Source organism: Xenopus laevis, chromosome 4S (genome assembly GCF_017654675.1).
Source record: "Xenopus laevis strain J_2021 chromosome 4S, Xenopus_laevis_v10.1, whole genome shotgun sequence".
NCBI lineage: Eukaryota > Metazoa > Chordata > Amphibia > Anura > Pipidae > Xenopus > Xenopus laevis.
Genome location: NC_054378.1, coordinates 1,132,415 through 1,153,164, shown reverse-complemented (window position 1 = coordinate 1,153,164; position 20,750 = coordinate 1,132,415). Strand labels below are relative to the sequence as shown.

General features: G+C 39.5%; 1 protein-coding gene across 3 annotated transcripts in view; it reads right to left on the bottom strand.

Annotated features, from left to right (window-relative positions):
- Positions 1–7,940: 7,940 nt before the first annotated feature.
- LOC108715130 (spectrin beta chain, non-erythrocytic 1) overlaps positions 7,941–20,750 on the bottom strand; it is an 83,205-nt gene continuing 70,395 nt past the window's right edge. For all 3 annotated transcript variants that reach the window (XM_018259973.2, XM_018259972.2, XM_018259971.2), the window contains 9 exons: positions 18,641–18,725; positions 15,512–15,708; positions 14,845–15,008; positions 14,207–14,282; positions 13,751–13,798; positions 12,749–12,978; positions 10,947–11,120; positions 9,809–9,851; positions 7,941–8,678 (listed from right to left, as the gene is read on the bottom strand). In XM_018259973.2, coding sequence (XP_018115462.1) covers positions 8,448–8,678; positions 9,809–9,851; positions 10,947–11,120; positions 12,749–12,978; positions 13,751–13,798; positions 14,207–14,282; positions 14,845–15,008; positions 15,512–15,708; positions 18,641–18,725 — 1,248 coding nt within the window. In that variant the 3' untranslated portion in view covers positions 7,941–8,447. The remainder of the gene's footprint in view (positions 8,679–9,808; positions 9,852–10,946; positions 11,121–12,748; positions 12,979–13,750; positions 13,799–14,206; positions 14,283–14,844; positions 15,009–15,511; positions 15,709–18,640; positions 18,726–20,750) is intronic.

The following is a 20,750-nucleotide window of genomic DNA, read 5'->3' as shown; positions in this document are numbered from 1 at the left end:
CTATAACAAACAAGGGAAAGTTGTGCTCACCACTATTTTTTAAAACCATTAGGCGGGGGTGCAATGAGGCTGTGACCACAAAATACATATAGTCAAATACAAGAGTCCTCTGCACTCAACCCATTATCAATATATTTAAGACAGAGACATTTTGTGCTACTGCTACTGAAAAATGCCTTACCCTTTAAACAAAACAGGGATTGTTAGTCCATATATTACAATATATTTAAGCTGAACAACTACGTCAAAGTCATCCCATATCTGGCCAGTCCTACGCTCAATTTTCATCTGATTCATTAAGAATTCTATTGCTTAATTATACATTTTACAAAGGGACTAAGTTTTACCTGCAACTTACTTGCTGCTTTCAAAGTAAAACTCCCAAACTTGGCTGCCCTTTTATTAGACACCAGTGGGATCACCTGACTATAGCTGGGAAGGGTGGGAGCTACAACATGGAGCTGGTCACTGCTCCTGTATAACTATAACAAACAAGGGAAAGTTGTGCTCACCACTATTTTTTAAAACCATTAGGCGGGGGTGCAATGAGGCTGTGACCACAAAATACATATAGTCAAATACAAGAGTCCTCTGCACTCAACCCATTATCAATATATTTAAGACAGAGACATTTTGTGCTACTGCTACTGAAAAATGCCTTACCCTTTAAACAAAACAGGGATTGTTAGTCCATATATTACAATATATTTAAGCTGAACAACTACGTCAAAGTCATCCCATATCTGGCCAGTCCTACGCTTAATTTTCATCTGATTCATTAAGAATTCTATTGCTTCATTATACATTTTACAAAGGGACTAAGTTTTACCTGCAACTTACTTGCTGCTTTCAAAGTAAAACTCCCAAACTTGGCTGCCCTTTTATTAGACACCAGTGGGATCACCTGACTATAGCTGGGAAGGGTGGGAGCTACAACATGGAGCTGGTCACTGCTCTTGTAGAACTATAACAAACAAGGGAAAGTTGTGCTCACCACTAGTTTTTAAAACCATTAGGCGGGGGTGCAATGAGGGTGTGACCACATGGGATGACTTTGACGTAGTTGTTCAGCTTAAATATATTGCAATATATGGACAAACAATCCCTGTTTTGTTTAAAGGGTAAGGCATTTTTCAGTAGCAGTAGCACAAAATGTCTCTGTCTTAAATATATTGATAATGGGTTGAGTGCTGAGGACTCTTGTATTTGTCTATATGTATTTTGTGGTCACAGCCTCATTGCACCCCCGCCTAATGGTTTTAAAAAATAGTGGTGAGCACAACTTTCCCTTGTTTGTTATAGTTATACAGGAGCAGTGACCAGCTCCATGTTGTAGCTCCCACCCTTCCCAGCTATAGTCAGGTGATCCCACTGGTGTCTAATAAAAGGGCAGCCAAGTTTGGGAGTTTTACTTTGAAAGCAGCAAGTTAAGTTGCAGGTAATACCTAGTCCCTTTGTAAAATGTATATTGGAGCCGCGACTCCCAATGTCCTTTGCGCGCTGTGTTGCTGCAAAGGCAAAATAAATCACGGTTGAATTAAAATTAATTGAAAAAAGAAAGTGCTGGAAACGGGCGCGAGGTGATTGGGGAGTTGCACTTGGGCTCCAGAAATAAGCGCTTAGCATTATGGAGGAAGCGGAAGTAGCCGACAGTTGCCAGGTTACCGGGTTTCCAGCCAAATTGGGCTACTAAATTAAAGCCCAGGCGGGTTTTGAAAGTACAAACGAGCCAAGGTACAGATTTGGGCTACTTTTTGGGCCTTTCATTGGTTTGTACTTTGGAAACCAGTCAAAGTTTTTTCTTGCCCTAATCAGGGTTGTCATCGGTAGTGATGTGCGGGTCATACTTTCCCTGACATGAGGAACCGCCACTTAATTATCCGCTGCTCCCTCCCTGCTTGAAATCCCCTAGCTGTGCAGCAACTGCTGCGGCGCTTACGTGACATGGAAGGTGCGATTCTGGACTGCGGGCTGTTTAGGGTTGTCGCTGCCGGCTCCGCCCCTTTTTGCGTCACGGTCTGCCCCTTTAGTACTCGCCCCCACCACTGGCCGGTAATTTTATTTCAAAAAGGTGGCAACCCTACCCACACCCGACCCTAACCTGCCCTGCTAATACCTGCGCCTGCCTGCACCCAGGGGTCCTTTTATAGACCCACCCGCCGATGACATCACAAAAGGGGCAGAGTGAGCAGACGTGACACTATAAAACCAGAAGTCGGATGCCGGCATTTGAAGGTGGCAACTGACAACTCGTGATGAGGGGGCTGAGCCAATACCCGCGGGTTCGGGTCGACTTTGCAGTGTTCCTCGCGGGTGTGGGTTGAGCTCTTCTTCTGCTCTCCCCGCCCGCCACCCGCGAGTAGGGTTGCCAACCTGGCCGGTAAAATACCTGCCAAGGCCAGAATTACAAATATAACGGCAATGTAGCTGCGGTAAATTTGTAATACGATTAAAAAGAGCCCTTGGCCTGCCCCCAATCCCCTTGAACTTAGCTTTTCTTTTGGTTCTTTTAGCGTCCGAGGCGCGGCCCCACCACCTTTGACGTCACGGCCCGCCCATTTTGATGTCACGGCCCGCCCATTTTGATGTCATGGCCCACCCCTTTGTGTCCCCGCCCCCCCCACGGGTGGCAACCCTACCAGCGAGGAGCACTGCAAAGTCGACCCGAACCCGTGGGTATCGGGTCGGCCCGCACATCACTAGTTGTCAGGTCTAATGTTCAACACCAGCCAAGTCGGCTACAAAACCAGCCCCAAACTAACCAACTGGGTGGTATTTTCTTTGAGGAAAGATGGCAGCAACCCTATAGCCAAGAGGCACTTGTTTGTGAGCCGCTGGTTAAGGATCACTGCATTAGGAGCCATTTACTATTACTCTGGGCAGAAATACAAGAGCAGTATAGGGCAGCTTGTAAGTACAGAGCCCCAGCATGGCCTACATCTGTCGCCGCTAGGGTTGCCACCTTTTCTGGAAAAAATACCCGCATTCCTATATTCTTGCCCTTTTTCCCTATAACATTGGCATCATTTTTACTGGCCAGGTGGCAACCCTAGTTGCTGCCCCTGAACTTGCATGGATAAGAAAAAAAAGTATGAAAGATGGGGTGCCTACATACTGCCCCCATGAATACATTGCTGCCCAATACACTGCATATGAAAGGGGACGTCTCCAAGTCAAGAAAGAAATTTAAGTTTTTACATGTTACAACCAGTTTCCAAAAAAGCTGGGACACTGTAATATATAAATACAAAATGGGACGATTTACAAAGCATTTAACCCCTTCATTAAATAGAAAATAGTACAAAGTCAGCATATCAGATGTTAAAACGGAGTAATGATATGGTTTTCTGACAAATAGCTGCTCATTTTGAATTTTATGCCAGAAACACAAAACAAGGTTGGGTCAGGGGCAACAAAAGACCGAAAAAGAGGCGTAATGGTAAAAAGAGCAGGTGCCAGATAGGCGGGTTTCTCAGAAGTAAAGATGGGGAAGGTTACCCCACTTTTTGAAACAACGTGCAGGCAACAATTTAAGAATAACTTTCCCCAGCATAAAATTGCAAAGCATTTGTCAACTTCTTCATGTACAATTCATAATGACATTAAACGCTGAATAAAATCAAGGGACAAGGCCTAAAGCCAATGCTGGATGGACGTGAGACAAAACTGCATCACAAATACCATTCTGTCCTGGAAAACCTTTTATATAAACATTATCCACAAACACGGCCACGTTCTCTGGGCCCAAGCTCATTTAAAGGGGAAAGGTTTCAAAATTAAAATGTGATATAAACCTTTCTAATTATAATCAGTTTAAATACATTGTACCATTTCTGAAATAATCAAGTTACTGATCATTCTCTTCATGTAGGAGTCTGATTGATAGTTAGGTCTAAAATATTTTGGGGATTCTTTTATAGCAGATGTTTTAGACCTAACTCAAACAGCTGACTCCAGAACAACTAAAGCTAACAAAACTGCAGCCTTTCCTTATTTCATTATATTATAAGATGCAGTTGACAATGAATCAAGTTAAGTAAAGTGTAGCATGTTATATCAGTGGCATGGCTCACACACAGACAATTAAAGTGAAAACTCCATAAAGGGGCATATATATATATATATATATATATATATATATATATATAGTGAATAAAGTACCCCTCCTTGTGAAATATAAGGATATTATAAGTTACCGAGGAGTTTCATGACCATATAAAAGTACGAGAGTTTTTATAAAGCTCATGGAACTCCGAGGTAACTTCTAATATCCTCATATTTTACAACTGGGGGTACTTTATTTATTATAATACACAAATTTAGTGAGTCATGTGACAGAAATGACATCACTACTCACCGTTTATAAGGATATAATTTACAAGATATTCATGGCTTTTGTGTATTATATATATATATATATATATATATATATATATATATATATATATATATATATATATATATATATATATAATGTGTTTGTGTGTGCAATCCAAATCTTCAGCAATTTGCAATGCTACACAGTAAAGCTTAAAATATGGGACTTACCTTATATATATTGTGTGGAAAGGAGGAACTTTGCGAACATTTATAACACTTACCTAAGGCTTTTTTTTTAGGTGTCTAGGAAAAAATATACCTAAAGATTTTCAAAGGTGTTGAGTTGCAAAAAAATCAGATTCCAGCACTCGGTGGTTTTATAGAGCTCAGCAACAAGGGCATAATTCCACCTTCACCCACACCCCATTCACCAGCAATCCTTGTAATAACTTGGGGCGGCAGCTTCATGATATGCAGTTGTGTTCAGAATAATAGCAGTGTGTTTAAGTGAATAAACCTCAAAATCTTTATAATGCTTTTATTTCCATACATGCAAATGCATCGGGGACACCACATTCTATTGTTATTCCTTTACAGAAAGTGAAGAAAGGGGAATATTAAGACTGTTCCAAAAAAATAGCAGTGTCTGCATTCTTCTTCATAAACTCACTGTATAAACTGAAAAATGTTTGGAGATTTTACTTTCCTTTGAACGGCTAAACTAACTAGTTGTATAATCAGTGTTTCTGAGAACTGCTGCACATCTGTGTTGTGTGGAGTCACCATCTTCTGTTATACTTCACAATTCCTCTGCATCTCTTGGTTTTGCCACAGAAACACCATTTCTGATGTCACCCCACAAGTTTTCTATTGGATTAAGGTCTGGGGATTGGGCTGGTCACTCCATAACTCATGTATTGGTGTGTCTCATTAAATCCCATTTCTTCAGCATAAGGCAACATGAGCTCTTCTTCAAGTATTTGATGTATTGAAACTGATCCATGATCCCTGGTATGTGATAAATAGACCCAACACCATAGTATGAGAAACATCCCCATATCATGATACTTGTGCCTCTATGTTTCACTCTGTACTGGGGCTTCAATTCAGTGTTGTGGGGTCGTCTGACAAACTGTCTGTGGCTCCTAGACCCAAAAAGAACAATCTTGCTTTCACCAGTCAATGTGTTCTTTGGCAAATTGTAAGCTCTTCACTTGGTCACTTGTAATTGTAACAGTATCACAGGTAACTTTACTCCTTCTTTCATCTTCCTGGAGCTGATCATTGGCCATGTGCCATTTTGGCTATTCTTCTATGCGTTTGAAAGGCATCTTTCCATTTTCTTTTTGGTTTTGGTTGACATTTTAAAGCATTTGAGATCATTTTAGCTGAGCAGCCTATCATTTTCTGCACTTCTTTATACGTTTTCCCCTCTCCAATCAACTTTTATATAAAAGTTTTTAAACGCTGTTCTGGAACAACCCATTTTATTCAGATTATCAGAGAGAAATTCACTATAACCAGTAGCACAACATTTGCTCCTTGCTTAAAGGAGAAGGAAAGGTTAAAACTAAGTAAGCCTTATCAGAAAGGTCCATCTAAATATACCAGTAAACCCCCAAAGTAGTGCTGTTTTGAGTCCCCTGTCAAAAGAAACACAGAATTTCTTTCCTTCTATTGTGTACTCATGGGCTTCTGTATCACACTTCCTGCCTTCAGCTTAAACCTCCAGGGCTAGGGCTTGAGCATGCTCAGTTTGCTCCTCTTCCCCCCACCCCCTCCCTTCTCTACTGTAATCTGAGCCCAGAGCAGGGAGAGACTCAGGCAGGAAGTGATGTCACACCACATTAATACTGCAGCTCCTATCCTAAACAAACAGAGAGTTTCTAGAGATTTTTACTTAGGTATGGTAAAACATTCTACAGAATAAATATAGCATTCTAGCTTGTACTATTGCAGCTAATCTATTGGCGATAAAATGCCTCTGTAGCTTTCCTTCTCCTTTAAATAAGGGCCGGAATTGACACCTGTTTGTTCCCAGAATGAATGAGCTCAATAGTTGAACCCAACACTGCTATTATTTGGAACAAGCTATTATTATTATTTTCAACAAAGCTCAATTAATGATTCAGTAACACAGAATGAGCAGCAATATACTGTTGGGTCTGTTGGTTTTCTTTTACTCTACTACAGCTAATTATTTGCCATGTAGAAATATAATGTCTACCAAAAACAGTGATTGATCAGGTTATTCATGTCGGACTGCTATTATTCTGAACACAACTGTAGTTTGTTGCAGCAAATGCACCAAGTATCGCATGTACTAGGGATGCACCGAATAACAAGATTCTGTTCGGGATTCGGTCAGGATTTGGCCTTTTTCAGCATGATTCAGATTCGGACAAATCCTTCTGCCCGGCCAAACTGAATTTGCATATGCAAATTAGGGGTGGGGAGGAATATCACATGACTTTGTCATAAAACAAGGAAGTAAAAAATGTTTTCCCCTTCCCACCTCTAATTTGCATATGTTCAGTATTCGGATGAATCGCTCGTGAAAGATTCGGGGGATCGGCCGAATGCAAAATAGTGGATTCAGTGAATCCCTAGTATGTACCATCTTTGGCTGCATTCATAAAATACACACATTAGCCTGCTAAATAGTTTTCAGCATGAATTACTCCTTTATGGATTTTACTCACAGCTCACTCAGATAATGGTAGTGCCTGGCTTCTTCTCTAACCCAGTATCATAAAGGCTTTGGGTTGTTATAAGGAGAGGGGGTGCAGTTAGTGGTGTAACTAGAGTGCGCCAGGCCCCCCGGCAGAAAAAGATTCTTTAGAGGGCCCCGGTGCACTATGAACCCCTATCCTTCCGCCCACCTTTGCCCCGCCCAATTGAGCCTCCACGCCCCCTTCCCAGAGAGTGGCTGGGGTTTGTTTTTTATTAGCTATAGAGGAAGCAGACCCCACAGTCTGGGCCCCCCTGCGACTGCGGGATCGGCTTGCTCTATAGTTACACCACTGGGTGCAGTCATGCGATATATTGTGTTCATAAGGTCAATAACATGTAACAAACCCTCTGTAAGTAACCCAGAGACAGGTTAAGTTGGTACCAGACTTTTCCTCAGGAATAGCAGGTCAATGTTTAGGTCAGTAGAAAACAAGGAAACATTCATGCTTTAAAATATTTTTTTTTTTATTTTATAGATAAAAATTAATATTGCAAATGATTTAGAATTTATAGTTTTTATCTTTTTGTGAAGCAAAAACCTTTGGGAAGATTGTGAATATTACTTCATACTTTGTAGCATTCCCTGTTCTACAACGTAATAGCAGGAAAGAAAACGAGAGCGAGGAGAATTATTTCCATCAGTGACAATGGAGTTGCTATCGCTTTGATTGATACGTGTATACGTATAGAGTGAGATATATATATATATATATATATATATACGTCACAATATATGCTGCACTTACCAATGAAGAATAGCGCTATTTATGTTGTTTGCATACCAGTGTATGTGCATATACAGTCATAACCAATTGCACTTTTTCAATAATTGACACTTTGTTATTGTATAGCAACTCAGTCAGAGCAGCGTTTTAGAAGAAATACCGTCTTATACCTGAAAAGAATTCCTGGCAAAGCATTTGGCAGACCTAGATGAGTTTGTGCCGGTTGTTGTGTGTAACCAAACCTTTCAAGCGTTTCAGTCAGTCAAAATGCATCTAATGGTGGAGGCATCTCTAACTCCTGATGCCATGTTAGAGGCTATATGTGGACATGCGCTCACCAACAATGACCCCCGTGGCGACAAAAAACTTTAATGGCGATGGACAAACAACCCCCTCACGGACTGCTCATACACCTCATTGCGAGGGTCACAAAAGCCTCCTCCAGATCCTTTACCTCGCTGCTGCATTTAAAAGGGCTTCAATATGGGTTCATCATTGGAGGTGCATGTTATGTAAATATACAATTATATATATATATAGAAAATGTTGCAGTGGTCTTCTCTCCCTTTAATTTGACCCACCCTCTCCCACAGGTCCCGTGCTGTTGGTATGACCGGTCCTTGTTAGAACTGACACATTAGAAACAGCTCTGGGAAGAAACAAGAAAATTTACTTCTTCTTAAAGAAACTGAATCTCTTTTCCCGGTCTTTTTCTTTGCCGTCCTTGTTGCGCAATGTGACCGATCCCTCTGTGCCGCTGTTGGGTGATACTGGTGATACCGGTGGCATTGTCATGGCCCGAGTCATACCCTTAATGATGCCTGGCGAATGGCCTGATGGGTCTCCAGAGGAGGAAGTTAGGGAGGCGTTTATACCTCGCATCCAGCTACTCATTTCAGCCTACAAAAAAATGAAGATTATTTAGAGAAGAAGGAAAGCTACCAAATCAGTTTATTGCCAATAGATTAGCCACAGTAGTGCAAGCTAGAACACCATATTTATTCTGCAGAATGCTTTAACATAAACAGCTCTAGAAGCTTCTCTGTTTGTTTAGGATAGCAGCTGTCATATTAGCTAAAAGTTACATCACTTCCTGCCTGAGTTTCTCCCTTCTCACTCATAGCTCTGGGCTCAGATTACAGCAGGAAGGGGAGGGAGAGATGAGCAAACTGAGCATGCTCAAGCCCTAGCCCTGGAGGTTTAAGCTGAAAACAGGAAGTCTGATACAGAAGCCCATGAGTACACAATAGAAGGAAAGAAATGTGATGGACTCAGATCAGCATTACTTTGAGGGTTTACTGGTATATATATATAGACCTTTCTGATAAAGCTTACTTACTTTTAGCCTTTCCTTCTTCTGTAAGGGAGGAAATGCATCACTTAATTCGCATGAACAGGTCAACCCCTTATATGCATTCTCTACTACAAGGGATTTGTTCTCATCATCATTCATTTATATAGCTCCAGCAAGTTATGCAGGGATTTACATTAATTTAAACAAATGAAATTTAATAAACAAGGCTTACAGAGTAAATAAACCGGATCAGAGGGCCCTACATGCAAGAGCCTACAATCTAAAAGGTTCAAAATGATAAGGACAATTGAGGTGCACCAATCAAGATACCTAAAATATTAACAAAATGTATGTTCTGACAATTATATCAGGAACATTGCCCCTAAAAAACATATTTTAAAGGCAACAGAAAAATAGGGAGATGTTAAAGGTTTATATTTGAGTCAAGCAGCATCGATCAAGCTACCACAATCCTTTATATTACTCAGCCTCAAGGGCACCAGTGACGACCTAGTCAATTAATACCAGGAAAATAAGATTTGAATGATAGCATGCGCTTGCCCATAAATGTGATTTATAAGTCAATATGAAATAATTGTAAGTGCTGCCAGACAGGCCACTGTACACATATTGAATATAGTACTAAATGTTTCCTTCACTTCTCAGCAGACTGAGGAAAATCATTGTATAGATACTGTCCAGTTGGGTGGAACAATAACCAGAAGTGTGTTCTTACCTCATCTTTAGCTTGGATTAGAAATTCTTTGCCATCAACGAGACTGTAAAATCGTATAATAACAAAAAGAACATTTTTATTCACACATATTACCCAAGTAAACAAGGTGAACAACAGGTTTCAAGCTAAATTTAATGCTTAAATAGGGGTTTTTACCTAGTGCTTTGCTCCAGGACAGACAAATATAGACAGACATAAGCTGAAGGCTGTGTTTTTTTCCACATAGTGAAGCACATCAGCAAGCTGAACGCTATAAAAATCAATAAGTACTGCATCACTCCTATGAGTCTGCAGCTTTGAGAGCAGTCCTTTGGCAGATACATATTTAAATAGCAGAAAACCCAGTGTCATCAAGAAACATGGTCTCCAAAGTGGTGTCCTTAAAAGAACTAATACAGTTCATGTAGTTAAAGGGATTCTGTCAGGATTTTTATGATATAGTTTTTATTTCTATATTACACTGCAAATAATGGACTGTACAATATAAAATGTCATTCCTGAAGCAGCAAGTGTATTTAGTTGTAATATTGGTGTGTAGGTGCATCTCAGCTCATTTTGCCTGGTCATGTGATTTCAGAAAGAGCCAGCACTTTAGGATGGAACTGCTTTCTGGCAGCCTGTTGTTTCTCCTACTCAATGTAACTGAATGTGTCTCAGTGGGACCTGGATTTTACTATTGAGTGCTGTTTTTAGATTTACCAGGCAGCTGTTATCTTGTGTTAGGGAGCTGCTATCTGGTTACCTTTCCATTGTTCTGTTGTTAGGCTGCCGGTGGGGAAGATGATATCAGTCCAACTTGCAGTACAGCAGTAAAGAGAGACTGAAGTTTATCAGAGCACAAGTCACATGACTGGGGGCAGCTGGGAAACTGACAATATGTCTAGCCCCATGTCAGATTTCAAAATTAAATATAAAAAAATCTGTTTGCTCTTTTGAGAAATGGATTTCAGTGCAGAATTCTCCTGCCGCAGCACTATTAACTGATGTGTTTGGAAAAGAACATATTCCCATGACTGTATCCCTTTAAATAGGAAATGGACTGAATACAAAAAGGCGAATCTGAAAGCACAGTGTACCTGTTGGCATTTGATTTCATGATACCCTTAGCTACGGTAAATACACATCTCAGCTGCTTTACCTCAGCTTGAAGACATTCTTGCGTTTCTTGTAGTCATGAGCAACACTGCACTGGGCTCCATTAAGTTGGACAGGGAATTCCCCATGATAAGGAATGCCACTGGCTGCACTTTTACCATCCTTGTAGAAAAGCAGACTGTCTTTTTTCAGTACACAGTAAACATTCTGCCAGGACCTGTACAGGAGTGTATTGGAAGAGGCAACAAGTCAGTCAGATAAAGAAAGAACAAGTATTGCTGAAGCATTAGTGATCAGGTTGTCACTTTTTGGCAATCCTCACTTCTTGTGCAGGAAACAACTTAAACAGAGATATATATCTAATTCAGAATAAAGTAAAGATATATTTTACACATAAATTGGCATTTCCTATACAGGTATGGGATCTGTTATCCAGAATGCTTGGGACCTCGGGCTTTATGGATAACAGTTCATATCTTAAGTCTACAACAAAATCCTGTAAACATGAAATAAAGCCAATAGGCTGGTTTTGCTTCCAATAAGGATTAATTATATCTTAGTTGGGATCAAGTACAAGCGACTGTTTTATTATTACACAGAAAAAGGAAATCATTTTTTAAAATTTGGATTATTTGGATAAAATTTAGTCTACGGGAGACAACGTCTCCGTTTTCGGGGCTGTCGGGATAACTGGTCCCATACCCAGAAACATAAGCTACAAATAACCTATAGAATAAATTATAAATGCTGCTTGGAGGTGTCATCAGTTAGTGCTCTGTAAAATGTCACTTGTGCAATAAGTAACCTGGCCACTAGGGTTGCCACCCGGCCGGTATTTTACCGGCCTAGCCGGTAAAATACCTGCCAAGGCCGGGGCCGGTATTACAAATTTACCGGCAATGTAGCTGCCGGTAAATTTGTAATACGATCAAAAGGAGCCCTCAGCCTGCCCCCAATCCCCCGCAATTTACCTTTTTTTTTCCTCTTCTAGCGTCCGCGGGTCTCCGTCGTGTGGCCCCGCCCCTTTTGACGTCACACCCCACCCCTTTTGAGGCCCCGTCCCCAGCAGCCGGTAAAAAAATGTTTAAAAGGTGGCAACCCTACCGGCCAGATCATATTAAATGTCATGTTAGTGTTCCAAGAGCTGTAGCCTTGTGCCTTTATATGACTTCTGTTATGATGAATACCTTACAGTTGCCCATGTGCTAATGAATAAAACATAAATATCCATTAATAAATACAGATAAATGACTAAAACAACAGCTGCTATTTCTCACTCAGTGCATTGCTTGACCAAAATATCATAGAATCTGGAAAAAGCATCATGTATATTGTATAAAGGGCCCTTGGATAATCTTGGTGGGTTTTTAGTAAGGTTATAATGTATCAGTTGTTATTGTAGTAATTAACTTTTGCTTATGCTTTTAATAAGACATGCTAGATACACCAGTTGTGGGCAAATCTACAATTAAGCATTTAATGGGTAGTCTTTATGGACCAACTCATCACACAGTTAAAGTATCAATAGGATCAAATTCAAAATCACCACCTGAAAAGGGTTTAGAAAATTATTTGTCAGCTGACCACAACATGTTTCTACACGAAAAAGCAACTTGTAAACCACTATTTAGCATGAGTTGAAGTTGAAAATATGAGTTTGTTGTCGAACTGGAACAAAATGACGGTTTTGTGTTGCATCACAAAGAATGAAACTATTGTAGTCAACCTCTTAGCCTGTATATTGGACAAAATTTCTGTTATTTTTTTATGAAATGAAAAGCAAGAGGCAGTATGTTTTCACAACATATTTGCAGCACCTATGTTTATTCATTGCAGAATACTGACCTATTTGCAGCTTTCTTGTTGTGAGACTCCATTTCTTGCTTGCGGTGCAGCATTCCTTCCATTTGCTCAGATGCCAGTGCTTCAGTGGGGCTAGATGGCAACGTAGAGTACTGGAGGTTTATCGGGGTGAAAGTTGGCCTAGCCACAAGTTCAGGAGATGGTGGAGGACTTCTATCTTTGGTAATAACCTCAGTCCTGGCTCCATTGGTTACATCTGACTGCTCCAGCCCCTTTAGACACATTAAAAATATAATCAAGGGCAGTACTTAAAGGAGACCCTGTCTGCCAAATATCATTAAAGGACTTAATACAGTTTCAGACTAATAAACTAGACCATGACTTCAATTGTACTATAAAATGCTGTCACAACTTGCCAAGGTTTTTGCCAAGGAATGAAATCCTTAATTCCAGTCTGTAGTACTCAAAAGGCTGAACACAAAAGACAGCTCATATTTTCTTATCAATCTGACACAGCCACAGATTTCCTGCATGTTTCTCCTCATCACAACAAAGACCCAGTGTAACCTTCTTTGGATGTGTATCCTACTGAAGTTCTCTCATGTTTTATGGCATTGACATTGAACCAAAGAACAGAACATTGTGTTACAGTTGTCCCATAGCCATTAGCCGTGAGCCTTCCTACTAATAAAAAAAACATGAATACTAGCACAGTCCACTCCACACTCTAAGTAGCTGAATATTTACTTTACACACAATGTAACCAATTCCTCAACTACCTTCCCGTGTGTCCTTAGAGCCCTTATATGCTCATTTTATAGATAGATAAGTCTATAAGCAATTCTAAGGTATTATAATATATATATAATATATCATAACACAAAACTACTAAATCAATTGTATGTTGTAGATAAATGTGATAGATAGATAGATAGATAGATAGATAGATAGATAGATAGATAGATGTTCCTTTCCGGATACTCATTCTTTGGCAAAACATGCACGTCAAGTGATTTCCAAATCTTTGTAAAAAAAATGCAGTACCTTATTTTCATAGATGCTGTCTTGTAACCTCTGTGTATCTGATGATGGCTGTAAAACAATGAAAACATTTTCATAAATGCATTAGAATTATTGCTGCACCAATATTAAACACAACATATATTACTTGCCTATTGAGATCTATATATGCTAATCAATCCTTGCATTTAAAAATGTCCTTTCAAGACCCTTTTAAAAGATTGCAGTTTAGGGGTGATCACTCATACCCTAAGCATAGCATAGTAATAACATGTTTGAGGGGGGAGCACTATTCTAGATGCAGAAACTGGACATATCACTTCATCAATCATAATATTTAATTTTACAGAGCCAAAGGCCAAACAATAAGTTCTATTAAGTCAGAAAAATAGCACAAGCAACAAGGTATGTTGTTAAAACGCTTATAAAAGCTACAAATATAACAAGTAATATAATGAAGTTGGAGCAATTTGTGGATACCTGTGGAGAATCAGACTCAGTGCACAGTCCATTAATAGAAACTTGTTCCTGGAATGAATTCTGCATGCCATTAATCCTAGAAAAAAAACATTTAAGGATCAAACTTGACAGTTTTTACCAAAAATCCAAAAAAAGAGATCTAGGAAAGCACTTGATATGAAATTTGTGGGAAAAGGACAAAACAAGTAAAATTATTAAAGACATAAAAGACCATCAGAAATAAAGTCTTCCCATCTGTGCCAAGATATTATTTTAAGCATAGTAGGAACTTCTTATTTAATACCTGAACAAAAATTGGGGTCCTTCTTGTGGCTGGATGTGGTCTTATGGCAGAAAATTTACATATAATCACCCTGAACATGAAGTATGGCAAAAAAACAGCCCACTGCATGTTAAAAAAAATACACCATACTGTTCTAAGGGATAAAATTAAAGAAGCCCTAGTGCCATTTCTTGCACTAAACAGGACAAAGGCAGTAACACAAGTAACACAACCATGGGGGAGGAGCAAATTAGGTCTATTTATCCCAGTGGGGATAACTGGGTCCCACTGAAATGAATGAGGAGTTTTGTTGCCTACTGAATTGAAAAATATTCCCTGAACCTTGTGTCACCTGATCAGGGCAAAAATGACAAACCTCTCTTGAAGTAGATCGACTGGATCATGCTGCCCTTCAATAGGGTGGGAAACCTGGGTTTTTATAACTTCCTCTTGAGGCTCTTCTGCTGGTAGAGGTGGTGTTGGTGGTCTTCTCTTTCTTTCTTCTTCTTCCCGCTTCCCACGCATTTCATGTTCTTCTAACTGAAGGGGGACGACAATAGTTTATTTTTATAATATGCCTTATTTGTGCATGAAATATTCATTAAACATACAAGTACGCTCATGCAGGGCCATTTCTGCCATGAGAGACAGTGAGAACCTTGCCTCCAACTTTACCTTACCAAAAGTGGCAAAAAGGCACAATATTGGCTCTGCTAGTGTAGAGAACAGAGCCAGACATGACCCTTCTCCAATACATGAACTCTATGTATGCAAACACCCTCCTCTCCTACTGAATGCCAACTGATCCCAATAAGGAGAAAATATTGCCCATATTCTGTATGACAGAAGAAAGCATGATGCATAAAAGTACACTGAGTAACCGTTACTCAAACTACAGGAAAAAAAGACAGACCCACTCACATAAATGCACCTTATATCAAGTGGTCAATATGATTTTTGTATTACACAGGAGATTGTTAGGAGAAAGTTTAAAACAAATACAGCTCAATGTGTAGACTGCACCCACATTAATAGATACACACCGTAGTAAGTTTTTCAAGAAGAACAAATCTGTCGTCCCATGCAGAAACTGCTTTCTGAAAGGCTTCATGTCTTTTTATTAGGGATTCTACTTCATCGACATTGCCACCGAGTTCTGATGACCGGACGATGGGCTCCTGGCTGGACAGCCAAGCCTCGGCTACACTTGCATCTCTCCCAAACAAAAGCACTTCATGGACTGAGAGAAGAAGGAAAACAGTAAGATAATATCCATACAATAAGTTGGTGCTTCTAACTAGTCCATTGACATTTTCTGAACATGGTCTCACCTAAAGTATTTACAGTAGGTCTTCTTTTTCTACATCACCCTCCTGTATGTCACAGAACTTATTTGTGATGCTACATGAATATTTATTATAAAACAGGCTGAACTGACCAATATCATTTAATGGGTATCTAAAGTATAACTCTATACTATTGGTATTTTGAAGTCAGGATGTGTGGGCAGTTTTTGCATTGTTTTTTGCCACAGGGGTATGTTCCATTTTTGGTGGGGTGCAATAAGGCACTTCTTGTTATTAGTGACTTTAGGTTGGGAGGCTGTCCGAATGCTGGGAGTGGTGGCTCTGGGAATGTGCTTTTGAGCCTCTCGTCCTTACAGGGGCACTGTATATAGGAGAGACTGCGCAAACTCTGAGAAAGAGAAATACACACCACCCATTCACTATAACCAATAAAAAACTGGACACACCAATAGGAAATCACTTCAATGGCCCTCATCACTGCATAAAGGATTTAAACATTTTGGTTCTTAAGGGCAACTTTAAAACAGACAATGATAGAAAAGTGTGGGAATACAAATGAAACGTTTAATTCTCTGGAGAAGGGACTAAACCTGGGACTTGGATTCATGGCTAATTATGTGGACTAAGAAAGGACTGCACCAGGTCACAAATACCAACATGTCTGGATCTGGACTAAGATCATATGGAAATCCTTTGATTCTACACTCCAATAATTCAGCCCTAATTTATACTCAGCCTATTTGACCCACATTATCTTGTACCTTATCTGCTTGTCTCTTGCAAATCCCCTCGTAAATGACTGACACCTCACACATACATTGATATTCCTTTTTGTTGGTCATTTGATCTATGAGCTGAATGTTGTATATATATATATATATATATATATATATATATATATATATATATATATACCAGAGAACAGCACAGCTTAATTTTAATCAGCTTGAAAAAGGAACTAAAATGTTCTGAAAGCTTACTATGATTAGCAATAAAGGGATCACCTTTATTCCACTTTTATTTTTTATTTCAAAAGGGTTTCCCTATAACATTTTTACTGGCTAACACGGTACAGCAACTTTACCTGCAATTAGTTACTATTTAATCAACATTATTTACTTATGTTTTGTGCATCCCAATTCTAATAGGGATGCACCGAATCCACTATTTTGGATTCGGCCAAACCCCCGGATCCTTGCCTTACCTCCCTGCCCATAATTTGCACATGCAAATTTGGATTCGCATAAGGCTGAAGGATTTGGCCGAATCCGAATCCTGCCGAAAAAGGCCGAATCCTGGCCGAAGCCCGAACCAAATCCTGGATTCGGTACATCTCTAAATTCTAATATACTATTCTAGATTGTCTGGGACACAACAGATCATGAATAATAGCACCTTCAAAAATACCAAGTTCTTTCAAATAAATTCTAGGGTAGAACAGTGCGTATTTTAGTTAATATCACTCAGACAACAACTAGATCAAATGGGGACATCAGTATTGCTCACCAATGTAAGTTATAGAAAGCAATAGATGATAATATCTTTATACACTCTGATGGGGCAGGGGCTGATTTGAATTGATCTCAACAGCAACACAGTGCAACAAATGACCTGATTGCATTGATCTTAGTCAGTCTGTACGTAATGAGATGGAAGGGATCAATGTCAAATGCAACAAAACTGGTCAAGCTCGAGGTTTATTGCTTTTAGCATTGATTTGATTCCCACTAGGAAACCATAGAACTGCACAGCAGAGGAATTGCAACACACTGTGGGGCAATTTTATAAAGAGAAAAAAAAATCCTCTTTCTTTCAATCTATTTTTTAAAAAGTAAAGATTTTGGAGCATTTATTGCACAAAGATGTGTGAATTTTGGAAAAATTTACATTCAAGAAAAGTGCTAATGTTTACAGGGAAAAATTCAACCATAAAACATTCCATGAAACCTAAAATATTATGAAATATGAAGAGAATTAGGGACAGATTTATTAAGGTTCAAATGGTAAATTCAAATTTTTGAGTTTTTGTTTGGTCAAAACTCACAATTCAAATTTTCAGAGGAAAACTCAATTCAAATTTGTTTGGAATTCAATTTGAATTTTTGGGTCATTTGTATTCGATCGAGTATTAGACATTCAAGTTTTTTCATAAATAACCTCCCATTCAAATTTTAATTTATTAGCGTTCAAAAAAATTCACATAAGTTCGAAATTCAACCTTTGATACATCTGCCATTTAAAGTAAAGGATGATGATAATCTTGGTTTGAAAGTATTGCATTGCTAATAGCAGGATCATGCAGCCTAGAAAAAAAACTACAGGACTCCCCTTAGTTCAGCTGTTTTTATGGAACCACATGGTTACAAGTACCTGGCAACCATTTGCTTTGTTTCTCTATGTAATGAAGCAAAGAGGTTGTATTTGACTTGAACCAGTATATTTTTACTATTCCGTTTTCCTTCCTGCTTCTTAATATGGAATTGTCACTAAACTGTAGAGGATATGCAACGAATCAAACTTTTAATTTTTTCTTACAGGTGATGACAAAGTTGGTCAACACTCTACCCTACTTCAGAAAGACAAAAGAAGCTGAACATTTAAACTTCAATATTAGAAAAATGGTCCCAAATAGAAAATAATTACAAAAAGTCTTTATTTCTGGTGTTGGGAGGTGAACAATCCATTGCAACTACGATGGTGTTTTTCACAGAGAATCGCTGATCTTGTTCCTAATTTTGCATTGTTTGTACTCTCTATGTATAAAATGTGAATGGAAACAACTAGTGTGTTATTTTCTGCCAGTTTAGATGATTATTGTACGCTCTGTTCATACTTGCACAGTTCCTCCTAACGTTTTGGACTCACCAATTCTCAGCCATGCCATTTTATCTTTCCATTTGTTTTCAGTCTCCTGCCTTCTTTCCTGCAACTGCTCCAGTTTCTCTGAAATCTGAAAGGTTACACAGTTAGTTCAGTTCTGCACGGTTCATACAAAATTGTTCACAGTATTACTGCACTAAACACAAAGCCAGTGATTACTTGAAACATATGCTGTAGCACTGACCAACTGCTAATAGCAATCAAATGTTAATGCCAAACTATATTCTAAAGGAGCTGGTGCGTTTTGTTTGCCCGTTGTTTTCTGCTGAATGGCAGTGACAGAATATGCCCCCATGTGTCATTGTGACAGTTATTTTTTGGGCCCAGAATCATTAATTTGTGCATTTTCAGCCTAAGAACCATCTGCCACAAGCAGTAAAGGAAAAACATTTGTATTCATGTCAATGACAGGAGGCATGTGGGAGGCATCAGGTCTTTCTGCAGCAACTGAAATACGCTGGCGGAATAACTCTGCATGTTAACGCTTAGTAACAAGATGAGAAAGCTTGTAAGCCCCAGCTTATTTGGGTAGGGCTTTATTATGTATCATCAGGGTTATCCAGCTGGAGGCCTGCAAGCCAAATGTAGCTTTCCAAAAGATTTTTATGACCTCCAGCATTCCTACTGTCTGCCCCATACATAAGCCTTGGCCAGCAATACCATCACAATATTTAGCACAGCAATACCCTGGGGTAGACAAATGCATGTAAGCTCACATTTCTGCATTTTGCCCAACGTGTGCTACTAGCCTCTAATTATTTTCACCTTAAATATAGGATATTTGGGGTTATATAGAGCCTCAGACTTTTTTTCAGTTGAAAATCTTAGTGGAATCTTAGGAATCTTAATGGTTTTAAAAATAGTGGTGAGCACAACTTTCCCTTGTTTGTTATAGTTATACAGGAGCAGTGACCAGCTCCATGTTGTAGCTCCCACCCTTCCCAACTATAGTCAGGTGATCCCACTGGTGTCTAATAAAAGGGCAGCCACGTTTGGGAGGTTTACTTTGAAAGCAGCAAGTAAGTTGCAGGTAAAATTAGTCCCAGTGTAAAATGTATAATGAAGCAATTGAATTGTTAATGAATCAGATGAAAATTGAGCATAGGACTGGCCAGATATGGGATGACTTTGACGTAGTTGTTCAGCTTAAATATATTGCAATATATGGACTAACAATCCCTGTTTTGTTAAAAGGGTAAGGCATTTTTTAGTAGCAGTATGCACAAAATGTCTCTGTCTTAAATATATTGATAATGGGTTGAGTGCAGAGGACTCTTGTATTTGTCTATATGTATTTTGTGGTCACAGCCTCATTGCATCCCCGCCTAATACAAATATGTTATGCCAGTGTGCAGTCGTCCTACTACCAGTTATATAGCTATAGATATATATAGATATATATACATATACGCTCTGGTGGAGTGGGCCCTAACACCTGTGGGTGAAGGTTTCCCCTTTGCCGTGTATGCCTTGTAGACTCGTGTCCAGCAGGCAAGGGAAGTCTTGGACGCTGCTTTTCCCATCCGAGGGTATCACAAATAGAGAGTCGGATTTTCTGATGGACTTGGAACGGTCAAGGTATATTCTAAGTGCTCGTACTACATCCAATTTGTGTATTCTCTTCTCTTTGTCATTCTTTGGTTCTGGGCATAAGGATGGCAAAACAACGTCCTCATTAATGTGAAAAGAGGAAACCACCTTGGGAAGGAAAGATGGTACTGTTCGCAGTACTGCTTTGTCTTTGTGTAGGATTAGAAACTATGAGGCGCAGGAGAAGGCTCCTATTTCCGACACACTGCGGGCTGAAGAAACAGCGACTAGAAAAAACACCTTCCAGGTAACCCAGGAAAGATCTACTTGTTCCATGGGTTTGAAGGGGGGTTCCATTGTAGCCTCAAGCACCAGGTTAAGATCCCAGCCTGGGACTGGTGGTCGGTTTGGAGGCCTCAGGCGGTTCACTCCTTGCATAAATGTTTGGTTAGGACCCTCAAGGGCTAGGCAAGATTGAAACAGAACAGATAGGGCTGATACTTGAACCTTGAGGGAGCCTAGTTTCAACCCGATGTCCATGCCCTTTTGGAGAAAACATAGTATG